The sequence below is a fragment of the Perca flavescens genome, chromosome 21 (genome assembly GCF_004354835.1).
Source record: "Perca flavescens isolate YP-PL-M2 chromosome 21, PFLA_1.0, whole genome shotgun sequence".
NCBI classification, from domain to species: domain Eukaryota; kingdom Metazoa; phylum Chordata; class Actinopteri; order Perciformes; family Percidae; genus Perca; species Perca flavescens.
Window position 1 is genome coordinate 7,124,571 of NC_041351.1, and position 16,004 is coordinate 7,140,574.

The 16,004-nt window shown below is 39.0% G+C and overlaps 1 protein-coding gene across 11 annotated transcripts in view; it reads right to left on the reverse strand.

Moving 5' to 3' along the window:
• The window catches only part of LOC114548170 (ankyrin-3), a 120,146-nt gene that overhangs the window by 80,207 nt on the left and 23,935 nt on the right, over window positions 1-16,004 (reverse strand). For all 11 annotated transcript variants that reach the window (XM_028567944.1, XM_028567937.1, XM_028567938.1 and 8 more), the window contains exons 2-5: window positions 9,865-9,966; window positions 7,989-8,087; window positions 5,787-5,885; window positions 1,976-2,074 (exon numbers count right to left, since the gene is read on the reverse strand). In XM_028567944.1, coding sequence (XP_028423745.1) covers window positions 1,976-2,074; window positions 5,787-5,885; window positions 7,989-8,087; window positions 9,865-9,966 — 399 coding nt within the window. The remainder of the gene's footprint in view (window positions 1-1,975; window positions 2,075-5,786; window positions 5,886-7,988; window positions 8,088-9,864; window positions 9,967-16,004) is intronic.

Genomic DNA, 16,004 nt, shown 5'->3' on the forward strand with positions numbered 1-16,004 from the left:
CCTGTTTCATTTGCTTCATTATGGATTCAGGAAAAAGTCAGTTTAATGTCCTAAAAATACTTCAAGAGACGACAACAGCAGCAGCAGCAGCAGCGGCGAACAAAAAGGCACTAAGAGGGTTTTTGATCTTTATCTTCAAGCTTCAAAACTTGCAATGACACAGCAGAATTTCCTCTCACTGACACAGAATTAGCTCAAAACATGATCACACAATAACACAAAACAAAGACCGGACAAGTTATTTTCATTGCAACGGAAATATAATTATATGATCATAATTAGAGAAATTAATCACAACAAATTCAGGGCTGCAGAATACAGTATTTTTACAGTTTGCACTGTGGTACAAAAATAAAAAAACAACTGTCTTTTTCTTTTTATATAAAGGATTTCTGATCTATTCTGTCTCATGCTATGCTGAAATATGAATTATTAAACACTGTAAGTTGCTTCAAACATGGATATATATTTCCCCACATGAATAATTCACTCGTGTCACCCGATGGTGGAGACTGAGAAGATGTGGAGGAGGAAAGAAGGAGAACAGCGAGATATAGTGGAGAGGAGGAGGAGGCAGACAATAGATGATGAAGGAGGAGAAGGAAGGAGGAGGAGGAGAAGGAATGATGGATGGGGAATAGGAGAGAGGAGGAGGAGAAACAAAAAGAGATGAAAGGAAAGACGAGGAGGGCAGGACCACACGCACACACGCACGCACGCACACACGCACACACACACACACACACACACACACACACACACACACACACACAAGTTTACTTTGACTCAATCCCACATACACCGTCCTGCTGCCCCAAATACGTACTAGAGCACCAAATGTGGATTAATCCGCCGCTGAAAATAGTCCCCAACAAATGCAGTATTTACTCCTGTTTATGTAACTATAATAATAATAATAACTATAAATTAGGCATACATTTGTGACCAGTTTAAAAAGACTGGCTGAGACACATTGAAAGAGAAGTTCTGTTTTTTCATGCGATTTGTAGCTTTATAATTATTAAGTATTTCCATTTTATGCTACTTAATACTTCTACTGCAGTACATCTCAGCAGGAAATATTGTACTTTTTACTGCACTACATTTATTTGACACTTACAGTTCTCCTTAAAAAGCATATATACAGTATGCTTATACAATATGATACAGTACCGTACTACTAATTTACCCAATAGCATTACAAAGTACTTAAAATTGTCTCCACTTTGAAGAACTACAACATTAAAATGCTCTTACATGTATTTGTTAGTGATACAAACAGTATAATATATATATATATATATATATATAACACTTTGAAAGGATCCATTCTTGAAATGAGTAGGCCCTACTTTTGTACATGTACTCAAGTACATTTTGCTGATAATACTTCTGTACTTTTACCTAAGTAACATTTCAAATTTAGAACATTTTCTTGTAATGGAGTATTTTAAGACTGTGGTGTGTTTCTACTTTGAATTACGTAAGTAAAGGACCAGAATTCTTCTTTAGGTGTGTGGTGTTTTAAGCCCCTAAAGTCGCCTTCCAGGCAGCGCGGCAATGGTTAGGTTCAGGGTTAGGGTTAGGGTTAGCTGCCTGGAAGGCTACATTGAAGGCTTAAAACACTATCGAGCTCTTCTTTACCGCTGGGTATTGGAAATAGTTTTGTTATTTCATATCAGTACTGAAACTCTGGTATTTTATTGCCACTATAATCAAACATAATCCAGGTGTACTGTAGATCACATATTTACTGCTGTTTTAAATAGTGCCGGACATGTGCTTTCCATGGAGAGGTTTGGCCAAAATGAGGACGTCTTTGTCACATTTGTGACAGCCCAGAGCCTGAAAGTCTTGGTCTTGTCTCGGTCTCGATACACTCTGGTCTTGGTAATGACTTGGTCTCGGTTTAGGTGGTCTTGACTTCAACACCGGTGTGTGCAAACAAACGTGTACGCATTGTAAATTATCTTACCTCAGTGGCGATGCTCTGACTGGAGCCATGGTCCAATAAGTACTGCACCACCTCCATGTGGTTCTCCTGCGCCGCCATATACAGCGGAGTGAAGCCATTCTGAAAGAAAAAAAAGAAAGAAAAGAAACTGAATCAGATTGAACATTCGATGTAACCATTGAATCTTGTATGAACAAGAAGTCAAAACGTACAGAAATGCAATCACCAAAGAAAAAGAAGACTGGAGGCCTTATCTTGGAATTATGACTTCCGTATCTTAAAAGATTTCACAATTCCAGGAAAACTATTTCATAATGTTGATAGTTTTGTATGAGATCTTCTTGTAAATATGAAATATGGAAGTCCTACTGTAATTACAAGATGAGGTATCCGTTACATGCTGTATGTTAATATTTGATATACTTTTGTATTTGCTGACATTTTCAAAAGTTGTGTAGATGAACTTATAGTTACAAATCAGTTCCTTTCTAGGACATTATGGGACCTTCACAGTAAATTAAAGACTGAGAATGTAGGTCAGGAGGTGATGATCGATCCCATTCATTTCTCTGCTTGCGTTAGGTCATTGCAGGCAGTGTTGAAAATCAATAAGCAGGACTACTTCAGGGCAATATTTGGTTTACAGGATGTTCTAAATTAAAGCTATAGTGCGTAGTTTCTGCCGCCCCCATGAGGAATTCAAAGTAATGACAACAAAACTAATGGCGCGTCCACATGATACAAGCCTTCCATGACCGGACGGGCACCCCCTCTCCACCCTCTCCACGCAGTTGCTAGTAGCCAAGGAGGACAGAGGAAGACACGCAGGATTAAAAAACATGATGGACTCTTCAGAAGAGGTAATTATCTTCACTCAAGTTTCTGCACGGGAAAGTCACCGGACGCCACAATCTTCTGAACATAGCCATGCTGAGAAACAGAGAGAGTTGTGTGGAGCTGCTAGTCTTAATTAGCTTTGTAGCAACTCATTTGGCAATGGCTTGAATGTAACGGGCGCTCATTCGTATAAAAAAGTTACGCACTAAAGATTTAATGTGATAGTACCTTTCAGGTATTTAATTGACTAAACCATCAATTGTTGTTTTATCTATAAATTGCTTTATTGAATTTAAAGAAAGTTTGCTGCATCATAGTATAACGTTGTTATATACAGCACATTGCTATGATTGAAGATTTGATCTCCTATTTCAACGACTGCACAAGTGTACTATTCCAGCAGAGCTATCATGGAGTACATACTGTCACCTCTGTACATACCAACACACCAACACCTGATAACAGCAAAGATACAAGCAGCAGTTGAAGTGTTTTTGTGTGTGTGTGTGTTTTACTTTGTCTATCTCTTTTTCTCATGGTCTCTAGTGTAGTTAAAAAAGCGGCTGAACTTTTCACTGACTCTCACTGATGAGATTGGGGGGAGGAAAAAAAACATAGGAATGTATATATATTGAGATTTTTAAATCAATAGATCGTTTCACTTCTGCCCTCGGGTGTTTTTGATAAAGCGTCTGCATCGTGGTTGTTGTGGTGCGACACTAGAACAAGGTCAAGAAAACGGATCTCCATGGCAACACGAGGATTCAAAAATCATTTCAGTGTACAAAAAAAGCTCCTCCTCCTCCTCCTCCTTCTCCTCCTCTTCTCTTTTTTGTATTAATTCTGGTGTCGATGCACCAACAGATTTTATTATAATACATTTAATTGAACCTTCTCAGTCAAAATGCAGCGATGATGAGTGGAAATAAAACTAACTTATATTTAAAAGAGAAAAACTGCAGTGAAAACACACACAAGAAGATTAAAACCACTCTCATGTCTGTATTGCAAATACAAAGCCAGAAGACGGTTAGCCTTAGCATAAGGACTAGTGGCAGAGGGAAACAGCTAGCCTAGCTATAAAAGGTATAAAGACATCCACCTAATTATAATAGTCATATATATATATATATATATGACTATTATAATTAGGTGGATATATATATATATATATATATATATATATATATATATATATATATATATATATATATATATATAAAAAATAATAATCATAACTCATTTGTTCAATCCATACAAAAAATTGTATGTAAAAACTACAATGTGTAGTTTTATTGGAGGGTTGTGTACTACTATTATTATTACTACTACTAAAAAGTTTTATTGTAGCATTTCTCAAAACCAGAGTTACAAAGTGCTTTAGACAAACCAACCAATAAATAAAGACAGAAATATGAATATATTACAATATGAAATATTCCTTTAATATAGATTATGAGATACAAGGAAACTGTGGAGGCTCCTCACTACATGGAGACAGTAATGTATTTAAACTTTTGTATTATTTATTAATTACATATCAGCGGTCTCTGCTCTCTGCTTTCCTGCTATAATCTGAATTATTCTTTAAAATAATAAAACTATAAATGAGGATTTAATAAGTTTCAGTGGAGCACCAAAAATTATAGCTCATTAATACCAACTTCATGTTCTTCCTCTCTACAGTTCAGACCAACACCTTAAAGTGGACGTATTTTCTGTCGTATCTACAATGTTATAATGTTACATTTTCAAATAATGAGGTAAAGGTCTTTTAGAGAAATCCCAGTGAGCTAAAACGTTCTGAACGCTCCGATTTCAACAGTATTTCCAATCTCGGCTTAGTCGACCTTCTCCGGCCTTCTATGATTGGTCATCTGCTCCAGGTAGGCAGGACTGGAGTGGTTTTTTTTGTTTTTTTTTAAGCTACTGCGGTGTTAACATTGCCCCATGTAGCTACATGCTAACAGCAGTTAAATTGTCATCTTGGCTATGAGTGTTGTTAAATTCTCCCCAACTCTGGGTCACATTACTCCTAAAACATTTCTGTTTAGGAAGTATTTGGTTTGAAAGCCTTTATCTGTGAGTTTTGACTGTAGAAAGGGCTTCTATATCTATAACTTTCCACTGCTAACCATAGTAGCTACATGCTAACGGCAGTAAAATATGTCATCTTGGCTGCCAATGTTGTTAAATTCTCCCCAACTCCGGGTCACATTACTGCTGGGACATGTCGGTTGTGTATTATTGGGTTTAGAAGGCTTTATTTGTGATTTTTTACGGGACAAAGTCATGCTACATACTCCGTTGCAGTAGATCCAGCTGCTAGTAGTGAAACAGAACTGGAGCCATGACTGAAGCGCAGCGGAGATTCCAGGAAACACGCTGGCCAATCAGAGCAGACTATTTTTTTTTGTGAAGAGGATTTAAAGAGACAGGCGCTCCAGCAGAGCGTCTCACACAGAGGGGGAATACAGGTGCAGCAGCCATGGGCAGTATGAGAAAGGGTTTTTTGAACATTAAAGCATGTAAACATGTTCTAGTACAAACACAAAATACAAGTATGAACTTGAACATGCTATATAATAGTTCCTCTTTAAAGTTGATATTATTATGGTTACTGTGGTGAGCACAGCAGTGTGTGTGTGTGTGTGTGTGTGTGTGTGTGTGTGTGTGTGTGTGTGTGAGTGTGAGTGTGAGTGTGTGTGTGTGTGTGTGAGTGTGTGTGTGTGTGTGTGTGTGTGTGTGTGTGTGTCTGCTGACGATTGAATGTGGGCCAGGAAGCACTGCAGAGCTGCTGACTCAGCCCACACACACACACACACATTCATCTGCATGAACGCACACACTCCAACATAGATTTCCAACAAAGATTGGTGTGTGTGTGTGTGTGTGTGTGTGTGTGTGTGTGTGTGTGTGTGTGTGTGTGTGTGTGTGTGTGTGTGTGTGTGTGTGTGTGTGTGTGTGTGTGTGTGTGTCTGTCTGTCTGTCTTACCTGAGATTGTGCATTGACATTGGCGCTGTGGGTGACAAGTTCCTTCACCACGTCTGTCTGCCCAGCGAGGGAAGCTATGTGGAGGGCTGTGTTTCCTTTCTGCTTAGAAAAAACATGAAATCAGAACTCAGTCAAACCTTAACACACAGATATGATACACATACAGTATTTTTAGACTCAGTGTGACTTAACCTCTCCAGGATATCATTATCTCAGATGTCCAATAAACGTCCATAAATCTGCTTAGAAATCATCAAAAAAGCTAACTATAACTGCAGAACTTGCCTGCGAATTGTTGCGTTTTACGTTTTTTTTCAGTATCAAATTAAAGCAGTGATAGTCGTCGGTACATTAATGGGTTCATTGCAAATAGGAACTGCTAATAGCTAATTCAGCATGCTTTTATTGGTGTCAATTCAGCAAAATGTAACCGTATAACTTAAAAAAAACTGACTAACTGTTGACAGCATCCAAAGCCCTCAAATTATAGGAGCTGTGGTTCCAAAACTTGACTTTAAAAATGATTATACCCACATTGAAGTAAGACAGAAAATAAGGAGTTACAAAAAAACCTAAAATTAACTTTTTTCATGTTGCACAATCAATAAACCCCTATCTACAGGGTGTTTTATTGTTATATGTACAGTACAGGTCTATAGTGAAGGAAATACCAGTACACATACAGAGAAGAGAAGAAGATGATTACATTTGGGAGGTAGAGTTGGTATGCGAGTGAGTTGCATATACTAAGCCTCTCATGGATGCACCTGTTGTATATGTGTCAGCTATAGCAGCCAAACAGCAGCTGTTGCCATGTTGTCATCCCTGCTGCCACTAGAAACTCCACATACACACCTCCCCTCATTCCTGAATCTGAACTGCTCTATCTGCTTTTCCTCTCTTACTACTAGACTGCATTACGACAAGAAGGCATATACATGTTACATACTGAGTTTCCTCTCATGGAGTTAATATGCAGCAGTAGAGCACATACTGGGGCTTCAACCTCTGCTTCAACAGTCACGTTCATGTGCACGCAAACCTGCATTAACTGAATTTTCTTGGCAGCCGTCACAAGCTGTAAGCACAACCCGGACATAATATCATCTTGTAAAGTTGTTATGAAACAAACTTCGAACACATCACACACCGTTAATCTGGAGTTTGCGTTTGTTTGTCTTTTGGTCTATACGACTCCATTCCCTAAATATCTCGGAAAAATCAGGAAATCTCTGCCTTTTGAGTTGCTAAATGCTCCACTTTGACTGAACTAGTGGTATAGTCTACGTGATACGCAGGTATGCGCAGTATATCCACTAAGAATGCTCCAGGATTTCCATATACCCACCTAAAAATACCCAATGACATGTAACATACTTTCCATTATATTTTTGATATATTTTGAATTGTCATCTGTGTTTTCCTTCGCATAGGCTAAATAAAGGTATTTCCACCGTAAATTGGTGCAAAAAAATCAGAATGCAGGAAATAAAGTTTATGATGCTCAAAATTTCCGTAGGGGAGGACACCCAGACCCCCCACTATGATATGTCCATTCTGCTCCATATATTTATATAGTACAGTATACCTGCTAAAATACATTAGACTACACCACTGGACTGGACCAAAAGAGTAACATAAAAGATCACATAAAGGAGCACTTCATCCTTCAGTTTATCACAAACATTCAACCTCTAAACATCTGGAGATGCATGGTTTTCACTGGACAGGAAGGGGATGAAAAACGTCAAATATGTACCTCTGAGGTGTAGTGGAATAGAAAGAGCATAAAATGGAAGTAAAGAACGGAACTGCCGGCTCCGGAAGAGTAACTAGCCGAAGATGCATCCTTATAAAATGTAATTATTACTTCCTCTTGATGGATACATTTACTGTGTGGAATTACATCACGGTCACATAATTTAGAAACATGTATGTGGGAAACAGTCATGTAAACATCAACGAGAATATTTCCTTTTTACTAAATCAGTTCACTCAACCTCTCTGCTAACACACAGCCATTCATGTCCTGTACTTCTGCTGATGCAATGTGACTTTGGGAAGGAGCTGACAAAGCAAACAACAGTGTGTGTGCGTGTGTGTGTGTATGTGTGTGTCTGTGTGTGTGTGTGTGCGCGCGTGCGTGCGTGTGTGAATCCATGCTGTGTGAGTGTTTGTGTGACTCCTGGGTGGCACACACACCTTGGTGGATGCGTCCACGTTGGCGCCCTGCTTGATGAGCTCAGCCACCACTTCCACATGGCCCTCCTTCGAGGCCAGATGGAGAGCATTCAGACCATTCTGTAGGAAGAGAGAGAGCTTTTAAAACCAAGAGATTAAATGTATACTCTTTCTTAAAACAGCTAGTTTGTTGTTCACTTACTAACACTGAACATTATATGATCTTTAATCCAAGCCTTTTGTACATAAAACACACAAAACAAACAAATTTGGTTATGACAATATTTATTACAGTATTATGCTGCCAGTATTCTATATTTTTGCTATTGTTGACAAATCCCAACAAACAATGTGTTAGTCCGTCTCTAAATACTCTGTCTTGCCTGTCTGTGGATAACAAACCCAAGCCCACTGGTAGGTATAGTGGTGCTTGGGGGTCATCACTATGTTCCCAGGGTCCTCGTAAGAGATTGCTAGGGGCTATCTTTGCCGTTCGAATTGCAAAAAGCGCAAAGGGAGATCGGTGTTTCCAAGGCAGTTTCGATGGTAAAAATCCGTTCAGCCATTGTGGAGATATCAATGTCTAAAGTCAAAAAAACTGTCTGTCTGCAAATGTGAGGGCGAAGGCTTCAAGAAGTATAACATCAGCAGGCTATAAGTTGTAGGCAATTCCAACATACTGACCCAGGGAAACATACACTAAACATTTGACCTAGGGGTAAAAAAGCATGGCTGACAATATAAAACCCTGTGAAAGATATCCTGCTTTGAGGTAAATGCAGCTGTCAGCATGCTAACATGCTCACCGTGACACCTAACGTTCTGATGTTATCAGGTATAATGTTCACCATCTTACTTTAGCGTGTTAGCATGATAACGATTGCCAAGTAGCTTTGCAGATATACCAAATATTGGACCAAATTCAAATGTTGACCTGATGATGATGCTAGAAGAAATGTTAAAGGATCACCAAAGTCATTACAATTCATCCTGAGGGGCACATGAATTTGCGTACCATAATGTGATGGCAATCCATCCAACAGATGTTGAGACATTTTATTAAAAAACACAAATGTCAACCTCATGTCGGCGTCAATACATCAACAAAATCAGTAGGATTCATCCTCTGGGGATCATAAATGCATGGCTATACACAAATCATCTTTTTAGTCTTTAATTGGTAATGGTCTTGGATCCTCCCTCATAAAATAATTTACCCAAAACGCAAATTAATATTAAAGGTTCTCTATGCGATGTTGGGTGACGGCACTTCTTGTTGATGTTCGAAGTATTTTCAAACAAAACAAGGCTAGCTCGCCCCTCCCTCCTCCTCTTCCCGTCCCCTCTCCCTCCCTTCCGTGCTTCTGCACACTAACACCCCCAACCCCCACCCCAAAATCCTTCTTGTCGGTTATTGGCTGGAACGCTGGAACTCTGTTTGTTATGTTTCGTGGTGCAGGTTGGCACAGTTTATTTTTGTTGCCGTGTGTGGAGCCTGGGCTGTCTACAGAGACCACGTTATTTTACAGTGTGTTCAGGGGACAGGCAGCTCGCGGATAGTGAGGAGATGTTTTCTGTATGCGACAAAAAATGTTGTAGCCTAAAAACACAAATTTTCGGCTGAGTTTGGAGCTTCATCGAGGGCAATATTCTGACATGGAAACAGTGTATTTAGTCATATTTTGGGGAAACAATGCATTTGGACAATAGTGTGGAATTTGCCCCAGAGTGATTTGTTAATATTTGTTACAACAAACAAACATTTAGGAGTAATATCACTTTAAGATTGCTACACTCATCACCAGCAGGTTCACTTTAATAGTGAAAGCCAAAAACTGATTACTATTAAGTGGAAGTGCACTCTTGTTTTCTGAAGATTGTTTGTTATGTATCTCACCTGATTGCAAATATTAATGTCCACTCCATTCTTCAGGTAGTCCAAAGCTTTCTCGAGGTTCCCGGCCCGAGCTGATCGCAAATAACTGGCGTTTACGTCCGTCTGCAGGAGGACAGAGAGAGAGAGGAACAAGTTGTCATCTTAACTTCAGGAAGAGGACTGCAGGTACACGGAAAACCAGGGAAAATAAAAACTGATGGATGTATGAACAAACCAAAGAGCCTTTGCTGTGTCTAAGTGCAAAGAAAAAGCATAAATTATAAAAAAATACCACAGAGCTTATTCTAGGCTAATAGTTATTTTATTAAATGCATTATGTGTCATAACATCCCTATGAATCCCTGCAATGAGAGATAAATTGAATAAATCCTTCTTGTTATTAGCTGAAAAAATATGGTACATTTTATATGGAAAGTCCTTTGAGAAGCTAAATAAGAGCCAAAACCAATTTGAAATACTAGGTTTGAGTGTGAAGGAAAGTGAAAACCTGGTCAAACATCACAAGCCAAGAATAATGAGGGATTTACCATATCTGTTAGGTTTGCTTGGTTTTTTGTTTTACAATGAATGCATAAGAATATTTAGAGGAAAATATGTGGAGATGAAGGGTTTAAGGCAGGAAGGCAGATAATCAGTGTGTGTCTCTGATTTCATGATTGCAGTGCAGAGCTACAGTCTGCCACACCCGTGTATTCAAACAGATACCCACACAGCAACACTGTGCATTCCCCAATTACCCTTTGCTCATGTGCCTATTAACCTACTATAGTCTCTAGAAAGAATAAACACACAAAAAGCATTATAGAGTTGGTAAAAGGCTGATTGGGCTCATACACAAACCTGCTTTCACATAAACTCTGTATTTGATGCAGGATTACAGCGGCACAAATAGAGAAGAGTTTAAGGATGTAAAAAGTTTATTTAGCTGTTTTTATTTGCAGATAGTTCTCCTAAAAAGAGGCTCAATCATCAATCAAAGATTAATGCAGAAAGAGTTTGCTCTTTGTTGGAAAAATAGAAATACAACATTGTTTATTGAGTTTTAAAGTTCATTGTTGATTTTTTTGTATAACACAATTTAACAATAATAATATTTAATAATATGTATTATAAGTGTCAGGTCTGCATCAAGGTTATAGGCGGTTATAGTTTTATTATAGTGCAGCAATTTATGTAAGGGTTAGTCTTGCATTGCTAGACCTTCCTCCAAAGCGCTGCGGAGCAGGGTCTGGCTAGACCACACAACATTCCGGGATTGGGGGAAAAACGTGCTCTGGTTTATTGGCATTTCTTTAAACCAATCACAATCGTCTTGGGCGGTGCTATGCGACGGACGGAGCAACGGTGCCTCTGCAAAATAGCCTCGGGAAGGAACTTGTTTTAGTGGAACATCTGTATGTTCAAAAGTTGTTTTAGATTTCCTAGCTAGCTGTCTGGATTTACCCTGCAGAGATCTGAGAAAAGGTTGACCATAGTCCTCATAAATCCCCCAGAGTTTAAAATGCCAACACAAAGAAAGCGGAAGGTGACGGACATCCGGCGGAATTTCTGGCAGCACCTGAACAATCCTGGCAATGAAACGTTGTCGATATAGACTATGTAAGGGTTAATGCCCGACGAGGTGTCCATTATCAGGAATTAATGGACGACGGCGAGGCCAGAACTATCCGACGCACAGCTTATAAGTGTCTTTACTTTGGTAAACAGAGCATTATAACCAATGTAATCATATTTTGTTATTTGCTAAATGGTATAAATGTATATAAATGAGGAAACTAACATTTATATAACCTCTGAAAACAAACCTAGCACACACTAGCTACGATAACATTAGCCACCATGAGCTAATGGTCATACCAGACCAAGTGAGGCTGTAGCAGCAAAACCCCTGAGTGTATTGAATTGTGTCTTTTACTGCGTATGAATTTAACTTTTCATTTGTAAGAGGAGGAATGTGTTATTTCTGCTTTCAAAAAAGGTACATAAGCTCGCTTTAATACTGTAGCTTCCAACAGCGAGTCAGTCATTACAAACTTGTGCTGTGCAGCCAGACATTGTTCAAACCAACAGAACTTTATTTTAAATTCTATTGGAGATCCCAAAGTTTCCAAAAATACCAAATATATAAAGCTTAATTTGGAGGTCATGTGTGATAAAATAATGCAAAGAACACATCTAGAATATTTCCATTTAATGGAACAGTGCAGCCATGGGTTTGAATATTTCATAGAGTCAGCCAGTTAGATGGAAACTTTATATTTGTGTCCTAAACTACTCTGGAAAGCTTACAGTAAACGTCCCCACGTGGCAGGACACACAGTTTCATATTGTAAAATAATGAAGGCAATGAAGGTATTTGTTAATGGTAGCCAAATAGCAGCAACATTAAAATGTTATAGTCATGTAATAAAGTTGTTAAGTGAACAATTATTATGTAGATCGGGTATTTGTTAATTACCTGAACTGAACAATCCAGACTTTCATAATATATGACATGACATATTGGATTTATTGAGAGTAATAGAGGTTTTCTCTGTAATTTTAAGTTCTATAGTTTTGTTGCAGTGAGCAGTCTTGTCATGCTCACTGCACCATGCATGATCTTTGTTGTTGTAGACAGATTGTTGGCTAAAGCTGACAGCAGAGCTCATTTCCCACCCAGTGAAAGGCTCTTATCTGAGTTCATCATCATACACACAGACACACACACACAGACACACACACACACACACACACACACAAGGAGTGTTTTTGGTGTCAGCATCCACTGGGTGGGGCAGAGACTCGGGGGGCTTACCGGACGCCATGACATCAGACACAGAAGTTTATCGAACGGCTGCTACTGCGAGTATTTTACAAAACATTTGTAAAAGTTTCAAAACCTTTTGTAAAAATCTCAAAAGGGCTGCTGTTGCTCCTCTTCCGCCGCCTATACCTGTTCAACGGAGAAGTTAATGTCACGTTGCTATGAGGTGGTATCGGGTGTGGTAGTATCGGAGTAATTTTATGATTACAAGTACATGCGCCCGGCATCGGACCGATCCCCGATACTGGCACCGGTATATGTGCATCCCTAGATATAAGCGGTTGTTACTGTTTGACTCCCATTACTAATGGAAAAAGGGCATCTGCCCCTAAATGCAATGCTTAAATAGTTTTCAAGAATGTTTTTTTTTTTGTAAATAACTAAAACTTACAGTTTTCATAGACGGACACTGTGCGCCCACAACAACGATGGATTTTGTCACTCTTACTGTATTATAGTACTTTGCCTCACTTCTATTTGGGTGATAATCATGCGCTAAATTTCCAAACTACAGTTCCCATAATTTGGGATGAAGTATAATGGGATGTACTAATGTTGCCAGTCAGTGAATACAAATTGCAAATTGGCAAATTAGAATCAATAAATGTACACCGAATTAACTATTAGCAGTTCCTGTTTACAATGTACCTGTTGATGTACAGACAACTATGACTGGATTATTTTGAAATTGAAGAAAGATGATTCTCAGGGAAGTTCTGGAGTTATAAAGAGCATCTTTTTTTCTATGATTTCAAAGCAGATATATGAAATAACTGATCAAATAAATGATCTTGTTTACTTTAAAAACGCACTAGATAGGATAAATTGTAATGTGTAATGATTACCACAACTACATACACATAAAAGGTTATTGGATCTTTTTCTTTATATAGATAATTAAAATAGTTTCCTGGACCTGGAATTTAATCCCTTCCACTTGATCGCATAGCTGCTGTCTTTATAAATCAGATGCTACACAAACATGCACTGGGAGTGCAAACTGAATGAACGGTGCAGCTCACATACAGTACTTGAATCTGACTCACAATATCAAACCTGCACATTTAAAATCACAATTCATATAGTAATTAAGCCAGGCTTGGCAACTTGTAACAAGTGACACAAGTGGAGGAAAAAGGAAAAGCAGAATGAAACGTTTCTTATCAAAAACAAAACCTCTGGTTGGTTTCGGCCACTGTTGAAAGCATGTGGACGCTGTGGGAGAGGCATTGTGCTGAGAAGGGTTGTAGGGCACAATGCCAAGTTAAACGTGGCACCAGGCTTGGCTGCCCATAACTCAGAGCATTATCAGAATTCCAGTTCAAGGCATCACGCTATCAGAAAGCACTGAACAAAGAGCACTGAAGTCCAGCTGAGTTTTTCCACACAACCTTACATTTGAATTTACATGACAGACAATCAGACTGAAGATAGAAATAGCTGTGTTCGAAACCGTTCCCTATCATGGAACTAGTGCACCATAGTGTGTTCGCCATTTTGTAGTGGTGTTCGAATTCGCCGCGGGTTAATTTCATTCACTATATAGTCCACTATAAAATACCCACAATGCACAGCCAATTTGAGTGTACGTACGATGTACCCTACATTTGACTCTCATATACCACACTGCAGCAGGGTCGTGTTTTCCCGAAGGAGAAGAAGAAGCAGAAGGGTTCAGTGTCTTGCCCACGGACACTTCAACATGTCGACAGCGGGGCCCAGGGATCGAACCACCGACCTTATTGGTAGTCGACCGCTCTACCTCCTGAGCTTGACGTCCTTAAAACAAGTTTGTAAAACATCGAACTAAACTGAACTGCTACAAAGATTTATGCAAATTTATACATATATACTGGATTCTTTAACTACATCCACACACAACAGCACCAACACATTTACAAGCCTGTGTGAGTGATTCAATTCTTGTTTGGTTCCTCTGCTGAAAAAACAACCCTTATTTACTGTTATTACTGTTACTGTATATATATATATATATATATAAATTGAAAAAGAAAACCTTATATGGGCAGATAAAGAGAGAAACATAAAGCATACTGCAGTAATAAGCACGCATAACTGTAGAAATGAGCAACAACAGACAGACCAGTCCATGCATGTACATGTGCACACAGGAATGTCACTGATAAGAGCCCAGAAATAGAATCAATAAAAGTGTCTTCCTGTTTAAATGTGTGCTCCTGGGGCGGCCTCTAGCTCACCCAGTAAGAGCGTGCGCCCCATGTAGGCTGAGGCCTTTGCAGCGGCCCGGGTTTGAATCCAACCTGCGGCTCTTTGCTGCGTGTCATCCCCCATCTCTCTCCCACCTTTCCTGTCTATCCACTGTCACTCTGAAATAAAGGAAAAAAAGCCCCAAAAAATTAAAAAAAAGTGTGCTCCTCCCTGCGATTCCTGCCATCAGCTCCCTCACTGTATTCATTTTCATGCCTCTCAGGTTGCTCCAGCTCTGGTCCTGTGCCACGTTGGTTGGTGTGAGCCAGGAATGCATTTGACAGTGTTGTTTATCGCATTATTATTATGTTCATAATAGAGTTGAAACAATTAAAACAATTCATTGATTAGACGTCATCTATTAATGATAATCTATCGATCCTTTAGGCCTAGCGAAAAATGCCAATAAACTGAATAACATTGTGTTTTAGACGGACTAAACAAGCTTATTTTGAAGACGTCAACTTTTTCACAACTTTCTGCCATTTTTAAGACCCAACAATTAGGCGATTAATCAAGTATTTTATCTTAAATATGAATTGATAATGAATATAATCATTAGTGGCAGATCTTGTCCACATTACGGCGGGATAAAAATCACAGAGTGGACTTGTGATATGAAAATATGTGGGTGTTATTTGGAGTTTAAAACTCATGAACAAAAGGAGGGAGGGATTTATCGGCAGCATTAATAATTTCTTGGGGTTGTAACAGCGTAACAGAGTGAAGACTTGTGTCATTCCAGACACATGAGAGATATATACAAAGAATGCTACAGTCGCTCATACAGTTACACACATTCCAACATGGGAGCTACCCCCCCTTGCAAGCGATGGCGCTGAGAGACGAGACACTGGTAATCATTCTTATGACCAGCTAGCTTTGTTGTGTTGGTTATATTTAACAGAATCACCTTTTTTACTGAAAGGAAAACAGTATTCTTTAAACTACATCAGATTCAAGCCCTCCTACTTGGTTTTATTAGCATGTCAGACAAATGTTTCAAAATTCCACACAAAAAATCCAGCTAATATTGGAGTCTCATTAAAATGCTCTTTGGGTCCTGCAGTAAACCGATGATAAGCTGGCATATACTGCATACTGT